This window comes from Anolis carolinensis, unplaced genomic scaffold, assembly GCF_035594765.1.
Source record: "Anolis carolinensis isolate JA03-04 unplaced genomic scaffold, rAnoCar3.1.pri scaffold_15, whole genome shotgun sequence".
In the NCBI taxonomy this organism is placed as follows: Eukaryota; Metazoa; Chordata; class Lepidosauria; order Squamata; family Dactyloidae; genus Anolis; species Anolis carolinensis.
In genome coordinates this window covers 4,683,187-4,708,702 of record NW_026943826.1, presented here as the reverse complement: position 1 = coordinate 4,708,702, position 25,516 = coordinate 4,683,187, and the positions used below count along the sequence as shown (strand labels likewise).

Sequence of the window (25,516 nt, the reverse complement as noted above, 5' to 3'; positions counted from 1 at the left end):
CCTGCTTTGTTTGAAATCACGCAGCATTTGTAACATTCAAGTGTTACAAATCGCCTCAGGAGCCCTTCCTAACGCTGCGCATGCGCGCGAGCCGGACTTCGCCTCACAGCCCAAACCTGTTTTCCCGCTCTTTTCTTCAGCTTTCTCGACCCACTTGTGCTCCATTGCGCATGCGCATCCTCTGCCGAACCTCCCCGGCCAGCTTTCGCTCTCGGACTCCTCCTCTTTCTTAGCTCATCATCCCTTTTGCGCCTGCGCGTTCAACCGCCCAGTGGACCGTACCACTCTTAAAAAATATAGGGGGGAGCGTTTCAGATTGCAAGCGCTTTCGAGACGGGACGCGGAAAAGCCTCACCCACCATATATGTGTGGAAAGTAAAGAATATTTTATTTATTACTCTTCAGTTCTTAAAGCGGACTATTCTTCATCAGTACTAACGGGTTTAGGAAAGGTCGCCCCCTATTCGATCTCAGTGTGGTTCATTCCGGGCCCGACGCTTCATCTTGACGCTTCTTGACGCCATTTTGTCGGCAGGAGAGGAAACGGGGGCCTGGGTCCGGAGGAAGCGTTTCTGGATTCTCTCAACGTCGCCGTCGGTTATTTATCGTCTCTTTCTGGCCTCGGGCCGCTGGTGAGCGAGAGTTTTCGGGGTTTTCGAATGGTTGGGCCCGGCGGAGTGATAGTAGTAGGCCGCAAGAAGGCTTTGAGGCCTAGCTTGCTTGTAGTGAGGCCTACCTTGTGTGGCTTGGGTTCAGACTATTGCTGTACAGATTTTGCCCTACTATAATAGAGTCTCACTTATCCAACATTCGCTTATCCAACGTTCTGGATTATCCAACGTATTTTTGTAGTCAATGCTTTCAATACTTTTTACCTTTGTGAACTTGATATAGACAGGGTCTACTCCCATCCCAATTTGTACTTCCAAGAATTTGCAACACTTTATCAGTCGCCTCGTGTTTACAATATTTATATGGTGCATTTTACCCAATCTACTTTCACAACCTCTTCGTTTTAATCCATGCTTTTATTAGTTTTTACCATTTATTTTAATTGGGAAATGTTTAAATTTTTATAATTGTGCATGTCTCTTGTCTATTGTTGTGTTTTATATTGTTATTGTTTTTATTCGGGCTTGGCCCCGTGTAATAATAATAATAATAATTTATTTGTTTGACCAGTCATATGACCATTTCAAAGTGCAACATAAATAAAAACGAGGCAAAAAGGATGGGAGGACAGTAGCTGACCTTCTGTTTGCCGTCAAAATCTTATTTTCCTGATTATTCTTTCAGGAAATGTGCTCTTTTCTTGATAGCTTTCAGGATAAAAAGGCTTACTCTGATTATGGTGGATCTTTCTTGTCCTTGCAAGAGGACTGTCAGAAGATCATTTCTGTTGGGGGACCTAAAATTGGATAGTAATTGATGTAAATATCTGTGTCGAAGTTCAGCATATGCTGGGCAGTCAATCACAAAATGTTCGATATCTTCCACTATTTGTTCTCTCCAGACACAAAATCTCTCATTTCTTGGGATGTTACAGTAGCAACCAGTTTGCATCATAATACCGAGTTGTTCAAACCTGGCCCTGGTATATATTCTTCTTAAAGGTAACTTATCTGGAATAGTCAAATAGTGTTCTAAATGAATATTAGCTTGGCCCCATGTAAGCCGCCCTGAGTCCCCTTTGGGGAGATAGAGGCGGGGTATAAAAATAAAGTTATTATTACTATTATTATATTTTGGCACTAAATTCATAAATACAGTAATTACTACATGGCATTACTGCGTATTGAACTACTTTTTCTGTGAACTTTGTTGTATAACATGATGTTTTGGTGCTTAATTTGTAAAATCATAACCTAATTTGATGTTTAATAGACTTTTCCTTGATCCCTCCATATTATCCAACATATTCGCATGTCCAATGTTCTGCCAACCCGTTTATGTTGGATAAGTGAGACTTTACTGTGTTTCATCATCTTATTATTGTTCTGGCTTAGCAGACAAGTGTATATGTCAGTGTTGATGTTTTGTTTTTCATACTTAGCAGTAATTTCCACCCACGCATCACTGTGCATAGAACCCTACAGATACCCAAAAGGGGCATATAACCCGACTCCATTCAGTTACTTCTGTGTTTGTGCATTGAGTATTGTTTATTTACTAGCTTGGGTACCCGATGTTGCCCGGGTTATTTGAAAAAAAAATCAATTTTTGTGATTGTACAAAATGCATAAGGTTGTGGGTGAACTACAACTCACATCATGTCAGGTTAACCCCCCCCCCCCCCAAAAAAAAAACTCCATTATTTATTTATTAATTATTTACCATGTTTATATCCCGTCTTTCTCTACCCTGATGGGGACTCAAGGTGGCCCACATGGGCATAGAAAACAGACATAAAATAGAATTATAAAAATTAAAACAGACATAAAACATAATTAAAATACATTCCAATATGAGATATGTCATCCAAAGGCAAGGTCTAAAGCGGTTCCCAAATCCATTGTATTAGTACTTAAAGTTTGTTATGCTGGGCAAGTTTGCTCTGCATGCATCATGGGTGGGGTTCACTGTGCCTTCTGGCTGTAGGGTAAACTACAACTCCCACTATGGTGAGTCAGTCCCCTCAAACCCCTCCAGTAGGTGGAGTTAGTCATGGGGGTTCTGTGTGCCGTGTTTGGTCCAGGTCCATCATAGGTGGAGGGTACAGTTTCTCAGGTTGTGGGTGAATTACAACTCCCAGAAAGGAAAGTCAGTTCCCTCCAAACACCTCCAGTAATCAAATTGTGACATATCAGGTCTGTGTGCCAAGTTGTGTCGAGATCCATCGGTGTTTGGGTTCACAATGCTCTCTGGATGTAGTTGAACTACAACTCTCCCAAATCAAGGTAATTTTCCCCAAAGACCTCCAGTATGTTTTGTTGGTCATGGGGGTTCTATGTGCTAAGTTAGATCCAGGGCCATCGTTGGTGGGGGCCAGGGTGCTCTTTGATTGCAGTTAAACTATAAATCTCAGTACCTACAACGGTATGACCGGAACCACTGCGGCACAGTGCCTCCAGTTAAATTTAAGTTTAATCCAGACAAGATAGAGGTGCTCCTGCTCAGTCGAAAGCAGATTAAGGAATAGGGATCCAGCCTGTGCTGTATGGGATTACACTCCTCCTGAAGACACAGGTCCACAGTTTGGGGATCCTACCGGACTCGGCTCTGAACCTGGAGGCCCAAGTGTGTGTGGTGGCCGAGAGGGCTTTTGCACCATTAAAACTTGTGTGTCAACTGCACCCGTTTCCTTGAGAAGCCAAATCTGGTCACGGTGGTACATGCCTTAGTTTCATCCCATCTGGATCACTGTTATGCACTCTATGTAGGACTGCTTCTGGAGAGTACTTAGAAATTTTAGCTGGTGCAAAGAATGGCAACTAGGTTGCTAATTGGGGCTGGCTACAGGGAGCGGTGAACCCCCCCTGTTGAGGCAGCTACACTGGCTGCCAGTCTGTTTCCAGGACAATTCAAAGTGCTGATTATAACCTTTAAAGCCCTAGACAATTCAGGTCCAGGCTATTTAGTTGACCACCTTGTACAAACCTGCCCTGAGATCTTCAGGAGAGGCCCTTCTCTTGGTCTCACCTCCATCTCAAGCTTGGTTGGTGGGAACAAGAGAGCAGGCCTTCTCGTTGGCTGCCACTTGACTCTGGAACTCCCTTCTTTTCAGGGAAACCAGAATAACCTATTTCCTGCTGTCTTTCCGGTGGCAGGCTAAAATCTTTTTATTCAGGCAGGCATTTAAAGATGAAGGTGTTTAAGTCGGGGGGGGGGGGGGGCTGTAGTTTTATATGCTTTTATGGTTTTATCTTGAATTGTTTGTAATGATGTGTAATACTGTTTTAATATTTGTACATTGTATATTTTAAGTTCTATTGTAACACTTCTAATTGTGAGCTGCTTTGAGTCTCCATGTGAAGCGAGAAGGCGGGACATAAATAAACATAATAATAATTAATTGCACCTTTTCATCTTTTACATCCGGAAGCATCATCACGGCGGAGATGTCGGAGTACATCCGGGTGACGGAAGACGAGAGCGAGGAGCCCATCGAGATCCCATCCGAAGACGATGGGACGGTGCTTCTCTCTACGGTCACGGCTCAGTTTCCAGGAGCATGTGGCCTGCGCTACAGGAACCCCGTGTCGCAGTGCATGAGAGGAGTCCGATTGGTGGAAGGCATTCTACACGCCCCAGATAATGGCTGGGGAAATCTCGTCTACGTTGTGAATTATCCCAAAGGTGTGTGCTCAGAGGTTTCCTGTCGGTTGATGCAGTCATGAGTTTTGATTTACATTCTGTTACCAATATATGTCAGTTCTATAGCTGTCTTTGGTATAAGTTTTCATATGTGTAAGTGTGGTTTTATCTATATAATTCAGTAATTTATTGTATTTTTATGTTCATTTGCTTTTGAATTTGTTGTACCCTGCCTTGAGCCATCAGGAGAGGCAAGTAATAAATAAAATGTATTATTATTAAAGTGGGGGAAAGGAGTCTGCACTGAAACTTTTATCACCAAGTGTTGTTGCAACTTTTGAAGTTTCCAGGAAATAGAAATTAAGCCACAATTGTGTGTGTGTTTTTTTTTCCGGGCAAGAATTGAATGTTTGATGCCTATTTGCTACTCTGTCAGTCCTTCAAGGCCACATGATTCCTGTCCCTTTCTTTGACCAGTTTTAAACTTCTAGCTTAAAAACTTTGGCAGCCAGTCAGATGATTTGTTTGATTAAACTGTTGGAATTGCTAGTTTATTGGACCTAATAATATTCTAGATCAGGGGTCCCCAAACTAAGGCCCGGGGGCCGGATGCGGCCCTCCAAGGTCATTTACCTGGCCCCCGCCCTCAGTTTTATAATATAATATTTTTATATCAGTTTTAATAATATAATATATTGTATATACATATAATATTGATAATAATCTTATGTTATACAATATAATACTAATAGGAATACCATATAATATTAATTATATGTTATATATTACATATTATATAATAGTATAGTGGTATAGTTCAATATAGTAATATGTAATGCTAATATTGTGTTATGCTAATAATATAATATATTGTATGTACATACAGCTGCTCTGAGTCCCCTTTGGGGTGAGAAGGGCGGGATATAAATGCAGTAAATAAATAATTAATTTTAGACTTTGGCTCGGCCAAAGTCTGACATGACTTGAAGGCACACAACAACAACAACAACAACAACAATCCTAATTAACTTGACTATCTCATTGACCAGAAGCAGACCCACACTTTCCATTGCAATCCTAATAGGTTTATGTTGGTTAAAATTGTTTTCATTTTTAAATATTGTATTGTTCTTTCGTTGTTGTTGTTGTTGTTGTTGTTGTTGCACTACAAATAAGACATGTGCAGTATGCATAGGAATTTGTTTGTATTTTTTTTTCAAATGATAATCCGGCCCCTCAACAGTCTGAAAGATTGTGGACTGGCCCTCTGCTTAAAAAGTTTGGGGACCCCTGTTCTAGATAGAGATAGCCTTTGTGTCACATTGGAGTCTAACCAGTACAACTGGGTTCTGTGAACTGATGCCCACCATGTAAGAAGAATAAAGTTCATTGGAGCACTCTTCAATTCCCTGACTTTTCGCAGGTCTCCAGAATGAGATACCACACTATTACATGCATCATGTAATAGCCGCTCCGAGCCCTAGGGGAGTGGCGGCATATAAGTTCGAAAAATAAATAAATAAATAAATAAATCATTGAGTCAGAGGCAGAGCTATCCAAATGCTCCTAGACCCCAAGTTTCTCTTCCTAGAAATTTCAGTTGCTGATAATTTAGTAAGGAAAATCCTTGTTTGCATAGAAATGCCTTAACCAGATGTTGGGAGCAAAGTATCATTGGCTTGTACCTGCCGATGGTTATATCCCTTTAGACAACAAGAGGAAAATGGATGAGACAGATGCCTCATCAGCTGTCAAAGTGAAACGAGCCGTTCAGAAAACTTCTGATCTGATTGTGTTGGGCCTTCCCTGGAAGACAACAGAACAGGATTTGAAGGAATATTTCAGCACATTTGGAGAGGTTCTCATGGTGCAGGTATTTATCTTTTTGTGTTTCTGGAGTTAAGGTTTATGATTCTAATCTTTCAGAGTATGATCTCTCCTTCATAAAAATTTGGATGTTATTCCTGGGCATGAAGCATTGAAATACTTTTGTTTGCATTTAATTTGGAGAAATAATAATTCTTTCCAGGGATTTAATTAGCCAGACATTCAAGCAGCAGTTATTGGTAGTTGATTATAGCGTCTTAAGCATGCACAATTTGCACCCTTAATATCCTACTGAACTAATCAGCCTCCCAGTCCAGTACAAAGAAATATTTTCCCTTACCTCTAATAGTCAGATGTAATGGCTCTTGATAGGTGACGTTTGATGGGAGTTGGTCTCTAAGCAGCAACAATTTGCTAGAAGATGCAAAGTGTGATGAGAACATTTGAATACTAGCGCTCTTTAATTGAAGTATGGACCATTAGTGTGGAGTTCATTAAATAATTTCAATTACCTTCTTCCAATCCTAGGTAAAGAAAGACATCAAAACTGGCCACTCAAAGGGCTTTGGTTTTGTAAGATTCACAGACTATGAAACCCAGGTGAAAGTCATGTCTCAGCGCCACATGATAGATGGAAGATGGTGTGACTGTAAACTCCCAAATTCTAAGGTATTTTATATAGCTTTTTCTCAGCTACTTGAGTATGTAGTTGTAGTTATATAGTGTCCCAGAAAGTTAGATTATCTGCAGTTGGTTTGTGATCCAAAGTCCTGTGTTGACATTAGATCCTAATGCCTCATGGAGCTTTGAAGGAAATGTCTATGAATTCAACCAAAATACCTTAAACCTTAGAAAACATTTCCAGAACTGGTATATGATTTCTATAGTTAGTTACCTCCTGCTTAGTTTTGAAATTTTATTTTCTACCTATTATGTTATGTGTTCCTATGCCTAACCTTGGCCTCAGTGTGTGAGTTATTACAGAGTAGGAGCTTAATATTAATGTACGTATTTTGTTCTGCATTGGTCCCAGCAAAGTCCAGACGAACCTTTGCGTAGCAGGAAGGTGTTTGTTGGGCGTTGCACCGACGACATGACTGCAGATGAGCTCCGTCAGTTTTTTTCGCAGTATGGAGAAGTGGTCGATGTCTTCATTCCCAAACCTTTCAGAGCTTTTGCCTTTGTTACATTTGCTGATGATCAGGTATTTGTCCAAAGTGCCCTGGCTATTCCCCTGTTTACTGATAATTTGTCATTGAGTGTGCATGGCTTGTGGAAAGTGGGCTGGGAGAAGTTTTTCTCTCCATTTCATAGTAGTAAATTCCATGATTTAGTTATGGGATATATTTCACATACCTCATAACTAACTCATGGGATTTTCTAATGGGATGGCTAACAAGTTTGCTGTCTATAAGTACTGTTTAGCAGATTTTTGGAAGATCAGATGATTAGTTTTTTTCTCTTATGTTAGGAACTGCAGGTCGCTTCCGGTGTGAGAGAATTGGCCGTCTGCAAGGACGTTGCCCAGGGGATGCCCGAATGTTTTGATGTTTTGTCATCCTTGTGGGAGGCTTCTCTCATGTCCCCACATGGGGAGCTGGAGCTAACAGAGGGAGCTCACTGCTCTCCCCAGATTCTGCCAGCACAAGGGTTTAACCCATTTCACCACTATTGAAGATGAAGACTAGTCATATTTATTTCTGACTTCCTGTATACAAGTCTGCATGCCTTTCAGGCCCAGTTGCAAGGAAAGCTGTATTATTGCGCTCCTCTCATTCCTTGGGTTTCCTGAGGTCATCTAGTTGGTGAAAAAAGAATGACGGTCTAGGCCAGTGGTGTCAAACATGTGGCTCTCCAGGTACTTTGGACTTCAGATTCCAGAATTCCTTGCCATTGGACAAGCTAGCTGAGCTCTTGGGAGATGGAGGTTCAAACATCCGAAGGGCCACAAGTTTTGTACCTTTTGAAAGCAGGCCTTTGCGCTGATCTAAGGTGGTTCTTATTTTTCCATTGATAAATTAAGACAAATGGCAGTCCTGTTGCTGTTACGTCTCTTATATTAATAATTGTATTCACTTTATTCTAAACCAAGAATGGTGAACCCTAGTATATCAGGTATTTCCAGCTTGGTGGCACTTAAAGCACTTTTAATTGCAATTGTGTAAACAGAATCATAAAGCAAGCCTAGTAAATAAATCCAGGCATGTTATTTGCCAATATGCTGATTGCTGAAGCATGTTTGCTCATCCCTTATGGGACATTTGACTGTTGAAAGGAGGCTCGGGGGAATTACGTTAGGGAAAGCTAGTTCTCTGGATCTAGAACCTTGTGCTTTACTCCTGTAAAGTATTCTGTTCTTGCCCTGGGCCGCCAAGCAATGGTTTGTTTACAAAATCTCTGCATCATAGTAACCCAGCTGAGCGAGAAGCTGTGTTAATTGCAGTTGAGATAAGCATAGAAATTTTAACTGCAGCTTATGTAAAGCAGAGAGTTTCTAAAGGGACTAAATGGCTGCTTGTATGAAGCAGGAACAGTATGAGGTACTGTGCCTTTGAAATGAAGATTATTCCATTGCTCCAATTTTTAGGAGAAGCAAATTCCCCATTATTGTGAGGGGAACATTATTACTTGGGAGGTAGTTATTGCGTTCTTAAAATTAAGCCCTGTAGACTTAATAGTTGCTGTTTTAAAGTTCTTTGCACATGTAATTCTTTTCTCTCTCCTGTTTATAAAGTTACTCAGTCTTCCTACCTTGTTTCTTATAGGTTGCCCAGTCCCTTTGTGGCGAGGACTTGATCATAAAAGGAATCAGCGTCCATATATCCAATGCTGAACCTAAGCATAATAACAGTAGACAACTAGAAAGAGGTGGAAGATTTGGTGGTAATCCAGGAGGCTTTGGGAATCAGGGGGGATTTCCTAACCGGGGGGGAGGCGGCGGAGGAGGCGGGTTGGGAAACAACCAGGGAAGTAACATGGGGGGTGGGATGAACTTTGGGACGTTTAGCATCAACCCTGCCATGATGGCGGCGGCTCAGGCGGCGCTCCAGAGCAGCTGGGGGATGATGGGCATGCTAGCTAGCCAGCAAAACCAGTCCGGGCCATCTGGGAACAACCAGCCCCAAGGCAATATGCAGAGAGAGCAGAATCAGGGGTTCAGTTCAGGGAGCAATTCCTATGGGAGCTCCAACTCAGGCGCAGCAATAGGGTGGGGCTCATCAAACACAGGCTCTGGCAGCGGGTTTAATGGCGGTTTTGGCTCAAGCATGGATTCCAAATCATCTGGCTGGGGCATGTAGACAACGTAACACTGATTCTGTGGCGGGAAATCAGATTCCCCCCTCCCCCTAGAGCTCCTGGTAAGTATATAATGACATGCATATACTAAAAAAAAAAAAAAGACGGGAGTGGGGGGATCCAAATCAATTTGTTCAGCGTGTAGTATATTTCAACAGTATTTTTGACACATTTTTTTCTTTTGTAAGGAGGGGAAAAAAAAGAAAAGATTAAATGGAATTTTATAGGTTTTGTTACCATGAGTTGGAATACATGAGTTGGGATATGGAGTGGTTTGAAAGTGAACTGCTGTTTTGCCTGATTTGGTAAACAGACGCGCTGCAATTTGATAGGAATTTGTAAAAAAAAAAAATGACACACAAAAATATCTAAATTCCTCATTTCCTAGTCAGCTGAGATTTTTGCATGTTTCAAAAATGCAAGCCATTTTTCAGAAACTGCATCCTTTGTCCTTGTTAGCTTTTTTTCTTTTCTTTTTTTTAAAAAAAATTAATTTGATCCCCCGCCATAAGAATTTCTCTCTCTCTTTCTCTCCCTTCCCATTCCCCCAAATGTCCTGTGTGGAGAATGCAATGTTGGTGTCGGCTTTTTTTCCTTTTAACACTGTCTCCCCTCCTCATACTAAAGTACGGTATGAAGACCTCATTTAATCCTTGCAGTTCATCTCATTTCAAAAAAAAATGTTTGGAAGAAGCACTTCATTGAGAGAGAAAAAAAAAGCAGTGCAGTAAAATTCAAAAAAATCAAAACACACTCAAAAAAACCAAAAGCCTGCCTTAGGAATACTCCTGCCTCCATGCTTTCCTCATTCAAGACTCCCTTCATCATGCTGCACATGCTACTACGTCTTAAGACGGTGGGTGTTCCATTTTTATCCGCTACTCTTTTTTTATTTCATGGAGAGTCGTATTCAACGCTATGAACGCAAGGCTGTGAGATGGAAACCGGAAGGCTTGTCTGAACTTTTGGAAACCTTGTGTGGGCTTGGATTGGTGGTGCCGAGGAATGAGAGGGCATGGTATGTGCGAGAAAAAGGAGGAGGCGCATGCAGAGAGAGACTTGGTGATGCATTATGGGATATTCTTTAAAAAGTATTTTTTTCCCCTTGGCACGATGTCCCTCGATCCTGTGGCTTTGGTGAGAGAGTGTGCGGAGAGCAATGGGAGCGGACGTACGAGTGTTTTGTTTTTTCTCTTGGCATTCAGACGGACATCCCAATCTGGAAGAACTTAGGGGGCGGGGGGCTTTTTACTTAGTTAACCAATTAGTTGAATGTGTTAAGTGACAAGAATATCTGTAATTTTTTTCTCCTTTATGTCAACTCTGCTGTGAATGCTGTATGGTGTGTGTTCCTTTCTGTTCAATGATCCTGTAAGTGTGGTAATGTGACTTGACGGTGGGGCTTTTTGGATGGGGACGTCTGGCTCGGCGGGGTGCTTTGCGGACCTTGTAGCAAAGCGCTCTCCTGAGCTCAGAGGTTCCCTTGTGGGTGGAAGTTTCTCTGTCTGTAAGATATCCATATGAATGCTGTTTGCTGCAGTTCTGTGTTTGGATGCTTTTATAAGATTTGTCAATGTAGGAAATTCTTAAATAAAACTGATTTAAGTAATATGTGTGTGTGTTTGACAGCCCCCACCCCCAAAGTGCAATGAGTTCATAGCTGAAAAAAATGCATCTTTTTATTGGGTGAAAACTGCTGTAAACATTTCGTTGTTTTTAAGTTTGCCTCTTTCATTGGTGTACTTGATACTTAGTAGTTCAGATCCAGTCCCATCTTCATAGCGTTTTTGTGAAACACACATCTGAAAACTGGTTCTCCCAAATGAGGAACCCATTTTCTGTTGAGCAATTCCATTTAGGGTGCTAGGAGGTGGAGAATCCATACTGTCTCAAGGCCTCCATTATAGAACCTCTAGGTCACTGAATGGGTAGCACACTTGAGTGGGTGTCTCAGCTCATTTAGGTATGGAAAACAAGTCTTTAACCAAAGCCAAAAGGAGTGTTAAGTTTTCCTGTGTTTATGATCAGGGCCTGCAAGATCATGGACTTAGTAAACTCTAAATAATTGTTAAACTGCTAGAGTCAAAGAAATATTTTGTGAAAACATGAATGTTTCCACTTGGCAAATGGGAAGCAGTAAACAGAGTTCCTTAAACTCGTATGGTCCTGCTATTACTTGTAAATTTTGGCTAGCTTTCCGTTTTTTCGCTGCCTTATACCGTGTTTCCCCGAAAATAAGACAGTGTCTTATATTAATTTTTGCTACCAAAGATGAGCTGGGTCTTTTTTTTTTAGGGAATGTCTTTTTTTTTCATGAAGAAGAATTCACATTTATTATATACTGTACAGTAGTTGTCATCATAAATCAGCATAACCAGACAAAACTCTGAATCCTAACAAGAATTTCTTGTTACTACCATTATTTCCATGTACAACAATCTATGGTACGTACATTTACCAATCGTGCATTCTCTGGTGTTCTGTTTGGCGGGCATGCTTCCAAACACAATCTTTGCTAGGTCTTATTTTTTGCGGGGAGGCCTTATATTTAACAATTCAGCAAAACCTCTACTAGGTCTTACTTTCAGGGGATGTCTTATTTTCGGGGAAACGGTAGTACTTAAATTATTTCCTTGCCAAATAATGAAAAGCTTGCAATGTATTATTGTGTGCTTATATTGGGTGTTTACTGCTCACATCCAGTTACGACATCCAGAACCCTGGCTCACTGTGTAAAACCAATCTCTGGATATTCCTGAGAAGAAATACTCTTTAATCAATTGCTTAGCCTTTTCTGCACCTAAATCAGATCCATTGCCAAACTGGATTCATTGCCATCTGAATTTTGCATTTTAGCATTTGCACTAATCCCTGCTACTGCTACAGAGTAACACTTAGTATGGTATTCTCGGATCTTCCAAGGCTTAACTGTGTCATCCCAGGAAGGATCATGAGGGTAAGTTGTACACATCACCAGCATGGTTTCAGTAATTTGTTTCATTTTTTCTTTCTTGTGTATGGCCAACTCTAAGCAGAAAGGGAAACGTGATATCTTAATTCTGTTAAGTATGCTGAGGGTTCTACTCTCCCCTACCTCACATCCTTGAGTATATTAGAAATGTTTTCAAACATTATTCATAACTTCATTTCTTTCATTAGTGTTTAAAGTGAGCTAATAAAAGGCATTGTCATAACTTGATTGTCTGGAGTCTTGTTTTGCGTTAGCTTTCCGTAGGCCTGCATCTATGGCACTAATGCAATTTAAAGTGAATAAATAAGGAACACAGTCAGTTTACCACTATTAGAAGGATAATCTTGCTAATGAGCTTCATTTAGTAATAAACAGCATAGTAATTTAACCAAGGCCCTGTGTGAGCAAATGTGTGTTTTGGTTACCTGCTGAGCGTCTCTTAATTACGGAGGCTTTGCTACTCAAATAGATGTAATGTTGACGATTTCCTCTTACTGTCCAAATTTGTGTGGGTGTGAATTGAATCTCGGAGCACATTGATCTCAGCAGTTGCAAGTATAATGTTGCAGCTTGACTGAACAGCGCTTCTGGGGGGGTCTTGTCCTGTTCTTCTGAGCTGTAAACATCTGGGCTTTCTTTGTACATCTGATTCTGGCTGTCAGTACTGCCTCCTTATAAGCACTGAAATCCCTTTTTTGTGGATGAGAGAATCCTTACTTGATGATGAATATGATTCCTGAAATATACGAATAGTATACTGTTGAGATTTTCCACTAGAAGGAAGAGCACAAGCCCACCTTTGGGGGAAGAACTATAAAATATGATTTGCTGATATTTGCCCTGTGACTCTCTGTGTGTTTTGTGATGTTTCCCACAGGGATAGAAAGGAAGAAGCCCATATTTCTCTCTTCTGAGATGCTGTCGGTTGTAAGACACACTTTAATTTCAATACAGTAGAGTCTCACTTATCCAAGATAAACGGGCCAGCAGAACATTGGATAAGCGAAAATGTTGGATAATAAGGAGGGATTAAGAAAAAAGCCTATTAAACATAAAATTACATTATGGTTTTACAATTTAAGCACCAAAACACCATGTTTTACAACAAATTGACAGTTCAATACACAGTAATGTTATGTAGTAATTACTGTATTTATGAATTTAGCACCAAACATTTACTACAAAAACATTGACTATTAAAAGGCAGATTGCGTTGGATAATACAGAACATTGGATAAGTGAGACTACTGTATCAGCAAAACAAAAAATACATAAGACCTATGATTCTAAGACACTCCATGTTTTTAGAAATATATATATGAGGAAAAGGATGTGTCTTAGAATGGAAGAAATACAGTATGCACAAAGCTAGGGGTTGCAAATAGCCTCATTATAACTAGACTTGAGAGTATCCTTTTAATTTGTTCAAACATATTCTGACTGAAGTGTAAATCAAACGCTAAAAGTTGTTATAACATGAATTGGTGCTACTGCTTTACTTAAATATTAACCCAAAGCAGCTTGATAGGACTTGTTCCCAAGTAGGTATATGTAGAATTGTAGCATTTCTATTACTTACATCTCAATAAATGAGGTTTTTTGGGTTTTTTATTGGAATAAAGCAATTGACATAATTCTTAAGAATTGTGCACAATGACGTCTTCAATCCATGAGATGTAATTCATGACTTTAGTGTACACACCATACAGCCCTGCAGCCCCACACTCCAACCCCCAGGATACAATGCCACCAACAAACCACGTCCTGGTGTCCAAATCAAAAAATACTAATGAGCCACCGCTATCTCCGCTACAAGAATCATTTCCTCCATGGTCATATCCAGCACAAAGCATATTTTCCGTCAGGACTAGTGGCTTCCCATCCAAGCTATGGCCGGCGTAGGCAGCTTTGCACTTCTTGGGATCCACAACAGGTAGTTCAGTATATAACAAGAAAGGAGACTGCCTCCTTTTCTCAGTTTTTCCCCACCCCGCCACTACTCCGATGTCGCTTGTGTTCACGTGGAATCTGCTGCTTCTTCCCGGCAAACAAATGGGGGTGATGTTTGCATTGATAGGGACTTTGTGCTTGAGTTTAATCAGAGCTATGTCGTTGTCGAAGTTGATGCCGTTGTTGGCAAAATCCGAATGGACAAAAGCAGATTCGGCCCAGACTGAGTGGTAATAGGGGGAGCGCTTGTTCAAAAGCCCCAGTTTCAGCGTCAGGGAGGATGCGTCTGCGGGATTTGTGAGGACGTGGGCAGCTGTTAAGATCCAGTTGTCGTGTAAAAGAGCTCCACCACCTGTTGCTCCTTGCGCATCGGTGATCAGGACCTGCCAAGGGAATTGGCCAGGCCGTGCCTTTTTGCCACCAAATATGCGCTGCAGGGCGTTTGCCGTTTGGACTCCACAAACTGGCAGGAGAAAAAGAGTATCCGTAAGTTAGGCTTTCATTATGAGAACTGAAACTTGATTGTCATAGATGTAGTTAGCGTTTATCAGCCATGGGATGCCTTTCGCTTTCAAGAAATGTTGACTTTTAACTCCCAGAAGCCCAGGTTGGGATGGTCAGTAGTAGGAGAACTGGAAGCCCACATTTGAAGGGACAAACATTCCCTATTCTCAGTGCATCTGTTTTCATTAATGTTTCCTATATAATATCACTAGCTGTGCCCGGCCACGCGTTGCTGTGGCGAAGTTTGGTGGTATGGGAAATAAAGTATTGAGGAATTGGTGGTAGTTAAGGTAAAGGGTAAAGGTTTTCCTCTGACATTAAGTCCATTATAAATGGGTTATATAGCTGTGTGGAAGGGCCTTGAGTCTACACTGCCATATAATCCAGTTCAAATCAGATAATCTGTATTTTATAGGCAGTGTGGAAGAGGCCTAAGTGAGGCCTACCTCTGCCTGTCCCCTGGGTAGAGTGGGTTGCTTGGAGACGAAGTGGGCGGAGCTTAGCCTTCTAACTGGCAGCAATTGGATAAAAACAATTATTCATCTCTAATTTTTCTTTTCTTTTTGTTGTATGAACATAGAGGCATGGATGAGGGGTTGTGCTGCCAAGTTTAGTGTTTCTGGGATGTGTAGTTTTGTTGTTTTGTCCTAGGCCGAAATTTCATTACCCTTTTATATATATAGATGAGCCAGTATGGTGTGGTGGTTTAAATATGACTCTGGAGGCCAGAGCTCAGAACTAGAAACACTGGATGACGTTAGGCAAGTCACACACTACCAACATAAAAGGACTTAAAAGGGAATTATTTTCTCTTAAGAAACATCTTAATTTCACCTTGTACAGCTCTGAGGTGGGATGCCTGTAAAATGGCAAAGAGATGTAGCTCTGCTAGAGCACAAGCTTTGTATGTAAGCTTTGTATTAAACATATATATTATTATTATTGACACAACGACATAGTATGACACAGCAAACAAGATAGATATGCTGGATTTCGTATCACAAAATCACAAGTCGAACACTTCCCAAGTGTCTAGGACTGTGTGATGTATTTTCGGATGATGTGCGCAGATCCCAGTAGGGTGGCCTTTTGCAGTTGGCAGATCGTGATTTTGTCAATATCTATTGTTTCCAAATGCCGGCTGAGATCTTTTGGCACGGCACCCAGTGTGCCTGGACCACCTGTCCTGGTTTCTGCCAGAGTCTTTGAAGTTCAATAATAATAATAATAATTATTATTATTATTATTGTTTACCATATTTATATCCCCCTTTTTCAACCCCTGGGTGGACTCAAGGCGGCTTACAAACGGCACTACATAGTGCCTAAATATAAAACATAAAAAGTTGCATTAAGATTAAAATAAGCATACATAAAAACGTATTTAAATACAATCCAATTTTAAGACACAATGTTAATGTGTATCTTTTTGGTCACTGCAGAGATTTGTATTTTCCTCCTCCTATCACAAGGTCCCAAGCCCCTGCACTACTGTAAAAAAAACCAACTCATTGTTTTGCATCTGTTTTCATTAATGTTTCCTATATAATATCATGAGCCAGTATGGTGTAATGGTTTGAATATGACTCTGGAGGCCAGAGCTCAGGACTAGAAACTGGATGACGTTACGCAAGTCACACACTACCAACATAAAAGGACTTAAAAGGGAATTATTTTCTCTTAAGAAACATCTATTTCACCATGTACAGCTCTGAGATGGAATGGCTGTAAAATGGCAAAGAGGTGTTGCTCTGCTAGAGCACAAGCTTTGTATGTAAGTTTTGTATTAAATATAAAGATGATGATGATTATTATTATTATTTAAATGCAATTCCTGTTAGGTCTTGGAGGATTCCTATCCAGAACTGTTGGGTAGACTTTGGCCTTCTAAGATATTCTAAAGCACCAGTTTCAATGTTTGTACCAACTGGATGATCAGGAAGTGGTAGTCCAAACATTTGTAGGATCAAAACTTCATCCTTGGCATAAACCTAGATGGAATAATGGTCTGGCTTAATGCATAAAGCAGCTGCCTGTGTTCCCATAGCTGTGTTTGGAAAATGTGAGGAGAAAGTCCAATTGCATTTGTTCTAAATCAGAACATGACAGATGAAATATTCAGGACACTCTTAACTTGGATATATCGCCAACTAGCAAAGCATAAAGTGCTGTGTATTTCTCCCCCTGAACACAAAATGAAATTTATTGTCTTGGCTGTAATGAAGTGGGGTTTTAACACTGGATATTGGCTGTTTTATGCATTCTGGCTTTGCGAAATCTCTTCTATCAAACAGAGTTAACTTCCCATCTGTGACCAAAACATTGTTCTGACCAAAATATTGGCGGGATTGTGTCCTTATGGAGCCATTGCGAACCTTTGCCCAAAATATGGCTTAAGTTAAATAATCTCAGAATGATTCATTTCTAGTTGGTTGTCTGCTTTTTAAATGTTTAATCTGATGGTTTTGCTGCTACAGGTTTCTTGTAAAGATATTGATGGAAACTAGAAAAACAATACTTAGTAAAGGTTGTCTCTTCTATAAAGAAACACTGGCCTGACCTGGTCCCCCACACAGTAAATGTTGGACCTTTTAACAGAGTCAGGAAATCATTTATGAGTTTTAATTACTGTATATACTCGAGTGCCAGCCTAGTTTTTCAGCCCTTTTTTAGGACTGAAAAAACCCCTCCTCGGCTTATATTTGGGTGAGGGTCCTGGTGGGCTTATATTCAGGTCGGCTTATACCATATATCTATGGTATATTTATTATTTTTCTCTATTATTTATTTATTTATTTCCAACATTTATATCCTGCCCTTCTCACCCGAAGGGACTCGGGACTGCGTACAAAATTGGCAACAATTCGATGCCTTCACATAATTAAAACAGCAATGAAAATCCAATTAAAACAATATAAAAATATAAAACATGATTAAAATCTATTATTATTGGTATTGTTACATTTATTATTTTACTCTATTAATTATTATTATTACATTTATTATTTTACTCTATTGTTACTTTTACATTTATTTTACTCTATTTTTATTATTATTACATGTATTATTTTACTCTATTGATTATTACATTTATTATTTTACTGCATTTATTATTATTATTATTACATGTATTATTTTACTCTATTATTATTAAAAGGATACATAAGCACATTTATATGGAAGAAGATGAAAATAATGATTTAATCAGAGCTGAACAGTCATATCTTAAATTACAGTTTGATGTTTCAAAAACATTTAAACTACTGATGCCTCAATTAATGTAATTTTATTAGTATCTCGGCTTATACTGGAGTCAATGTTTTCCCAGTTTTTTTTGTGGTAAAATTAGGTGTCTCGGCTTATATTTGGGTCGGCTTATACTCGAATACAGTAGAGTCTCACTTATCCAAGACTCGCTTATCCAAGCCTCTGGATAATCCAAGCCATTTTTGTAGTCAATGTTTTCAATATATCGTGATATTTTGCTGCTAAATTTGTAAATACAGTAATTACAACATAACATTACTGCGTATTGAACTGTTTTTTCTGTCAAATTTGTTGTATAACATGATGTTTTGATGCTTAATTTGTAAAATCATAACCTAATTTGATGTTTAATAGGTTTTTCCTTAATCCCTCCTTATTATCCAAGATATTTGCTTATCCAAGCTTTTGCCGGCCCGTTTAGCTTGGATAAGTGAGATTCTACTGTATATACGGTAGATGCTCCATCATCTGGTTTGAAGGATGCATCTGGTCAAAACACAATACTTAACAAAGAAATCTTGAATTTCTGTTTCATGGGGATATGTTGATGGGAATACTAGTATCTTTTGTATGATATTCTGACAGCTAATTGGTGTTACATGTTTATCAATTCATTATGTTGTCGAAGGCTTTCTTGGCCGGAATCACTGGGTTGTGGTGAGTTAGCAGCCTGGAAAACTCACAGCAACCCAAAAATTCATTAGTTGCTGCTTGCTAATTGAATTGCTTCCAGAATACTTTTTGTTTTGTTTTGTCATGTTCTAAACAGCCTCAATGCTGATCACACTAGTCGATCTATACATTTCATTTGTTGCCGACAAAATGCATCATGCAAAACCCTTAAACACATTTGTATGTCGCTACTTCTCACATTACCTGGCTCACAGACGGGAGGTGCTTTCCTTCCCCTGGCATCTCTCCAGTAGCCATCAGGGGCACATTGGTAGTCGCCTAAATAAAAATTAAAGCACTTTCAATGACCTTTCAAGAAACAGCTCCTCAAATCATTGTGAAAACATTTCTTTGCTGTTGTCAGCCCCCTTGTTGCACATAGAAAGTTTCCTCTCTTCCCCTCCAAACAGCTACAATTTCTAGGATCAATGCAATATTAGTTTTTATCTTTGGAAGGGTTCTAGGTGGAAAGGTTAACACATTATGGTTGAGGAACTTCAGTCCCGTTAGCTAGTTTCGACAAGCATATATCCGCTGAATCAGTTGGAATTCCTATCCCAAACTATCTCAGGCAACTCTGACACTTGTCCATGCATTTTATTAAATGGTCTTGAAATTATGCACTTTTTGTATGACCGCCCTCATTTTATCCATTAGTGGTGATGCTTGTTTTATTACCTCATTTTTATATGGTCACTATGGTGTTATATTGTATTCTGTGTTTTAATTGTTTATTTTATTTGATTGTTGTGTTGACACTGTTTTTATTTATTGATACTGGTTTTAATTTGTCATACTTTGTTTGTGTTTTGGGCTTGGCCCCATGTTAGCCGCCCCGAGTCCCTTTGGGGAGATGGTGGTGGGATAGAAAAACAAAGTACAGCAGAGTCTCGCTTATCCAACCTTCACTTATCCAACATTCTGTATTATCCAGCACAGTTTGCCTTTCAGTAATCAATGTTTTTGTAGTCAATGTTTTCAATACATTGCGATGTTTTGGTGCTAAATTCGGAAATACAGTAGAGTCTCACTTATCCAAGACTAGCTTATCCAAGGGTCTGGATTATCCAAGGCATTTTTGTAGTCAATGTTTTCAATATATCGTGATATTTTGGTGCTAAATTCATAAATACAGTAATTACAACATAACATTATTGCATATTGAACTACTTTTTCTGTCAAATTTGTTGTATAACATGATGTTTTGGTGCTTAATTTGTAAAATCATAACCTAATTTTATGTTTAATAGGCTTTTCCTTAATCCCTCCTTATTATCCAACATATTCGCTTATCCAAGGTTCTGCTGGCCCGTTTAGCTTGGATAAGTGAGACTCTACTGTACCGTAATTACTACATAAGGTTACTGTGTATTGAACTGGTTTTTTCTGTCGATTTGTTGTAAAACATGATGTTTTGGTGCCTAATTTGTAAAATCATAACATAAATTGATGTTTAATCGGCTTTTCTTTAATCCCTCCTTATTAGCCAACATTTTTGCTTATCCAACGTTCTGCCAGCCCATTTATGTTGGATAAGCGAAACTCTACTGTAGTATTATTATTATTATTATTATTATTATTATTATTATTATTATTATTATTTTATTGTATGACACAGCAAACAAGATAGGCATGCTGGATTTCATATAACAAAATCACAAGTCGAACACTTCCCAAGTGTCTAGGACTATGTGATGTATTTTCGGATGATGCGCGATCCCAGTTGGGTGGCCTTTTGCAGTTGACAGATCGTAATTTTGTCAATGTCTCTTGTTTCCAAATGCCGGCTGAGATCTTTTGGAATGGCACCCAGTGTGCCCATCACCACCGGGACCACCTGCACTGGTTTCTGCCAGAGTCTTTGAAGTTCAATCTTGAGGTCCTGATAGCGGCTGAGTTTTTCCTGTTGTTTTTCGTCAATGCGACTGTCACCTGGGATGGCGACATCAATGATCCAAACCTTTTTCTTTTCCACAACTGTGATGTCTGGTGTGTTGTGTTGTGTTGTTGTTGTTGTTATTATTATTATTATTAGAAACACAACAAGATGAGTCCACAGCAGACACTCTGCTGGCTGTCGTCTTGGATCACACATTGGACACTTCCCAAGTGTCTAGGACTGTGTGATGTATCGGCGAATAATGATAATAATGGTAATAATAATAATAAAATTATTATTATCATATAATTGTGAATCAACCTTTAGGGAAGCCCCATTGACTTAATGTGCTTACTTCACTTGGGACTCACTAAGAGAATTGAAGCTGTAAAATGAGAAAAAGGACTGAATGGGAGGAATAGGGTTTCAATTGACCAACACCAATATTTGTTAAAAGTAACAGTGAGACACGTATTTGTAGTTTCAGTTCACTGCGACGCACAGGCTCTGATTTCTCTTACCAGAATGTCCTGGTTTCAGAGCATAGTAGGGGCTCTCGCAGGTGTACTTGATCTCCGCCAGGTACGTGGTAACATCAGGCCCAGTGGTGTAGACGAGGGTCCCATTTGCTGCGTCTACAGCTGGGCCACAGTCAACAACTGAAAAATGGAAAATTATATTTAAAAATTCTCCTGAGAGATGGGAATCCAAAAGAAACCTTCCTGTGACAACACTATCTGTGGACACTGAAGTGTTGGATTTGAATGCAAATCCAAAGACCCTCTCCCCACCCCTTGATGTTGACATACTGGTGCATTGAGCCATTGGTTTGTCCCAGGAACCATCCTTTTGACATATCGCTGTGAAGGATTCCATAATCTTCTCATTCTGGGATGGAGAGAAAAGTATAAATCAATGCATTTTTTCCTTGAAAAAAAGATATCTGTGACATCTCATATGGATGTTTTCCCTTGTGTTTAGAGAATGTGTTTGTTGTTAGCTATCGCGGTGATGATATTGAGGTAAAATCTGGTGTGTGTTTTTTCTTGCTCTTAATTTTTGCTTCTGTTTTTCCTCCCGCTCCCAAATTTGAAATGCTGTTCTCTGTATAATATACAGAAGACTTTAAAATATGTAAACAGTAGAGATGATGGTACAGATTGATCTGTGTGAAAGGAATATGAAGTGCAATGGAACGTGTTCTGCAAGTTACACACACTTTTGTAACAAAAACACAGCAGCCACAACGGTTTTACCTACTTCCAAGACTTCGTAGCCCATATCACAGAGGAGTTGGTAGGAGTCTTTCATAATATATTGTGCTTGCACTGGAGAGATGTGGCCATTGGGTGGTGCTTCAGGGTTGGGACATGGCAGAGCTGCAGAAAGATAAAAAAAGAAACCTTTCACAATCCTTCAGATACAGCCCTGGTCAACCCACCATTTCAATTCTAACTGTTTGAGCCTTTTCTTTCTGGTCACCTGCCAGAAAACTCCTTTGAGATTGCTCAGTCCTAGTTTTCACCTTCTGGCCTTCAAGGCATTTTGGGCTTTGCCTCCCATCACGCTTTCCCGTTGGACATCCTGCCATGTTTAGTGCAAAGTTTAGTCTGAAATCATTCATTGATTTGGGCACGTTCCTTGAATGCCCAATATTCCTGGTGGCACAGTGTGTTAAAGCGCTGAGCTGCTGAACTTGCGGACCAAAAGGTGCCAGGTTCAAATCCCGGGAGCAGAATGAGCGCCCGCTGTCAGCCCCAGCTCCTGCCAACCTAAGGTAAAGGTTTTTCCCCTGACGTTAAGTCCAGTCATGTCTGACTCTGTGGTTTGGTGCTCATCTCCATTTCTAAGCCAATGAGCCGGCGTTGTCTGTAGACACCTCCAATGTCATGTGGCCGGCATGACTGCATGGAGCGCCATTACCTTCCCGCCGGAGCGGTACCTATTGATCTACTCACATTGGCATGTTTTCGAACTGCTAGGTTGGCAAGAGCTGGAGCTAATAGCGGCCGCTCACGCCGCTCCCGGGGTTTGAACCTGGGACCTTTCGGTCTCCAGCTCAGTGCTTTAACACACTTTGCCACCGGGGCTGCCAACCTAGCAGTTCGAAAACATGGAAATGTGAGTAGATCAATAGGTACCGTTCCGTCGGGAAGGTAACGGCGCTCCATGCAATCATTCTGGCCACATGACCTTGGAGGTGTCTACAGACAACGCCGGCTCTTTAGTTTAGAAATGGAGATGAGCACCAACCCCCAGAGTTGGTCACGACTGGACTTAATGTCAGGGGAAAACCTTTAGCCAATTCTTTCATCATCATGTCCCTCTGGGCCTACTCTTTCCCAATCCAAAGAAAGAGATGGGAGCCTTATTATTTATTATTTATTAAAATATTTTTATCCTGCCCTTCTCACCCAACAGGGGACTCAGGGCGGCTTACAATAAAACGCATATATAAAAATTGTACAATACACTATAAATCAGTTAAAAATTAACTTGCATCAGACATTCAGAAAACGCATTATAAAATACAGATAGGCGTTCAAGTTCAAAAGACTGGGGCTGTCAACTGAACCTTGTCTCTGTTTATTTGATTAGGAAGTACAGTAGAGTCTCATGTATGCAAGACTCGCTTATTCAAGGTTCTGGATTATCCAAGGCATTTTTGTAGTCAATGTTTTCAATATATCATGATATTTTGGTGCTAAATTCGTAAATACAGTAATTACAACATAACATTATTGCATATTGAACTACTTTTTCTGTCAAATTTGTTGTATAACATGATGTTTTGGTGCTTAATTTGTAAAATCATAACCTAATTTGATGTTTAATAGGCTTTTCCTTAATCCTTCCTTATTATCCAAGATATTCGCTTATCCAAGCTTCTGCCGGCCCGTTTTGCTTGGATAAGTGAGACTCTACCTTACAAGTAAATATCACAGAGCAGTAGAACTCTGTGCTTTAGCACAGCAGGTTAAACCACCAGCTGTAGTAAATCTTGTCATGTTTTTTTGTGTCAGGAGCAACCTGAGTCGCTTCTGGAGTGAGAGAATTGGCCGTCTGCAAGGACGTTGCCCAGGGGACGCCTGGATGTTTTGATGTTTTTACCATCCTTGTGGGAGGCTTCTCTCATGTCCCCGCATGGAGCTGGAGCTGATAGAGCGAGCTCATCCGCGCTCTCCCCATGTGGGATTCGAACCTGGCAGCCTTCAAGTCAGCAACCCAGCCTTCAAGTTACAAGGCTTTACCCCTTTACGCCACCGGGGGCTCCTATCTTGTCAATCAAAAGGTTGATAGTTCGAAGCCTGGGTCAGGGTGAGCTCCCAGCCTTAGCCCAGCTTCCGCCTACCTAGCAATTCAAAAGCAAAATGCGAGTGGGTAAAAAGATACTGCTTAAGAGCAGGGAGGTATTTTAAGGCACCCATAAGGAAATGCCAGAAAAATGCCAGCGATTCGACCATGGAGGAAGTTCACAAACAAAACTCTTCGGCAGGGAGATGGAGCAACAGCACTCCCACCTCGTGGCCAGAACTGAGCACAAGCCTCCAAGATGCCAAAGATGGGAAAGCCATATATATCTCTTTCTATGTCAGTGTATAAACGGCATTGATTGTTTGCTGCATATGTATGTTTTGTGATGCGCCCTTTAGGGTGAGAAGGGCGGAATATAATTACTGTAAATAAATAAGAGGCAGGAGTGTTGGCAGCAGGATTCGAGTTGAGTTCTGGGCAGAGCCTGGAAATATGTTCTTGGACTATAATTCCTAGAAACCCCCAGCCATCCTGGGTATTGGGCCTTGCCAGTGTCAGGATGTGATCGCCCAGCATTCACACTAGCTGAACTATTCCCATCCTGCCATAAGCAATTGGGGTGGAGATAGCCTAAATGATAAGGGGCCATCTAGCTAGGAGGATTGAGTTATGGCCATGATCTGATTTTCAAGCCTGGGAAAGGACTATCAATAGATACGTGAATGTGGAAGGGAGGCTGGCGGGAAGTAGTAGTTTGATATGCTAGGGTCCAGGCGGAAGTAGATTAGTAGCAGCTTTGTGCTCGTCTTGGCAAGAAGGATTTCAATAAAGTGTTTCCACGGAACTACCTGTGTGAGCATTCATTGTGTCCTATAGCTTCCAAGGACTGACAGCCAGATGTTTGATGAGGCCAACCCCATGCTTGCCAACTCCACTGCAAAACATTGAGGAGGGGGCACTATGTATTGAACACTCATCTAGGGCCCTACAGTCATTTTGGTCCATTCCTCCTGTGTTTTCCCACTGCTTCTTCCATCTTTTTTTTTCTCGCCACAGAAAACCCATTAAGGAGAGAAAGACAGAACGGCTTCACAATGCCTTTTGATTGGTAGCGCTAGGAGCCGGCCATCGTGAGAAGGCAAAGTGTGCCCGAAGAGCCCTGCTGGACCGGACGGAAGGCACCCGTAGTGGCCAAGCAGAATCCCATGAGCAGGACATTCAACGTAGATATGCCCACCAACCTCCTCCAGTGCCCACCTTCTGTTTAAACAAAATAACCTACCTGTTGTGTTATATCTGAGCTTCCACCCGGTGTGAACTCCGGAGCGGTCTGTGGCGAACTGGATATCCACAATGTGGCTGCGAGTTTCGATTTGTGAAGGAAGGGTGTCTCCACAGAACGGGCCAAACTCTTCCTTGGGTGTTTTTATCTGGAACAGGGAAAAGGAAACTTCACTACTCAGCTAAGCCTGTCTTCAGCGTCCGTCCGTGTGTCGGCAAACCTGTGCCTTTCTGTCCCCGCATTATGAAGATGCTGTCTCTTTTCTCCCTTTCCCACAATCCTTATTTGCCCTTTTTTCTGTTTCCATGTGGATTTTTAAAAAAAAGAATAAATAAAATAAAAACGGATTTTTAATGCAA

The 25,516-nt window shown here is 40.6% G+C and overlaps 2 protein-coding genes across 5 annotated transcripts in view; one reads left to right on the top strand and one right to left on the bottom strand.

Moving 5' to 3' along the window:
- The first annotated feature begins 473 nt into the window (after positions 1–473).
- Positions 474–25,516, top strand: tardbp (TAR DNA binding protein). 3 transcript variants are annotated; one of them, XM_062966036.1, is made up of 7 exons: positions 474–632; positions 4,043–4,296; positions 5,964–6,127; positions 6,610–6,750; positions 7,115–7,285; positions 8,847–8,964; positions 24,932–25,516. In XM_062966036.1, the coding sequence occupies exons 2-7, from the start codon at positions 4,059–4,061 to the stop codon at positions 24,985–24,987; spliced, it is 888 nt and encodes a 295-aa protein (XP_062822106.1). In that variant the 5' UTR covers positions 474–632; positions 4,043–4,058; the 3' UTR covers positions 24,988–25,516. The 3 variants fall into 3 exon arrangements, with proteins under 3 accessions (XP_062822106.1, XP_062822107.1, XP_062822105.1); XM_062966037.1 differs by lacking the exon at positions 24,932–25,516 and adding an exon at positions 9,945–10,987; XM_062966035.1 differs by lacking the exon at positions 24,932–25,516 and having other exon boundaries at positions 8,847–10,987.
- Positions 13,271–25,516, bottom strand: part of masp2 (MBL associated serine protease 2) — a 34,439-nt gene continuing 22,193 nt past the window's right edge. Inside the window, exons 6-11 of one of the 2 annotated variants that reach the window (XM_062966033.1) lie at positions 25,158–25,305; positions 21,881–21,999; positions 21,430–21,508; positions 21,142–21,279; positions 18,946–19,020; positions 13,271–14,762 (exon numbers count right to left, since the gene is read on the bottom strand). In XM_062966033.1, coding sequence (XP_062822103.1) covers positions 13,987–14,762; positions 18,946–19,020; positions 21,142–21,279; positions 21,430–21,508; positions 21,881–21,999; positions 25,158–25,305 — 1,335 coding nt within the window. In that variant the 3' untranslated portion in view covers positions 13,271–13,986. Of the gene's footprint in view, positions 14,763–18,945; positions 19,021–21,141; positions 21,509–21,880; positions 22,000–25,157; positions 25,306–25,516 lie in introns of both variants that reach the window. The other variant, XM_062966031.1, reaches the window with a different exon arrangement.

Coding starts and splice junctions, on each gene's coding strand:
- tardbp (XM_062966035.1), top strand. CDS start 4,059: ATGTCGGAGTACATCCGGGTGACGGAAGACGAGAGCGAGGAGCCCATC. Junction 4,297..5,963: donor CGTTGTGAATTATCCCAAAG/GTGTGTGCTCAG, acceptor ATATCCCTTTAG/ACAACAAGAGGAAAATGGAT. Junction 6,128..6,609: donor GAGAGGTTCTCATGGTGCAG/GTATTTATCTTT, acceptor TTCCAATCCTAG/GTAAAGAAAGACATCAAAAC.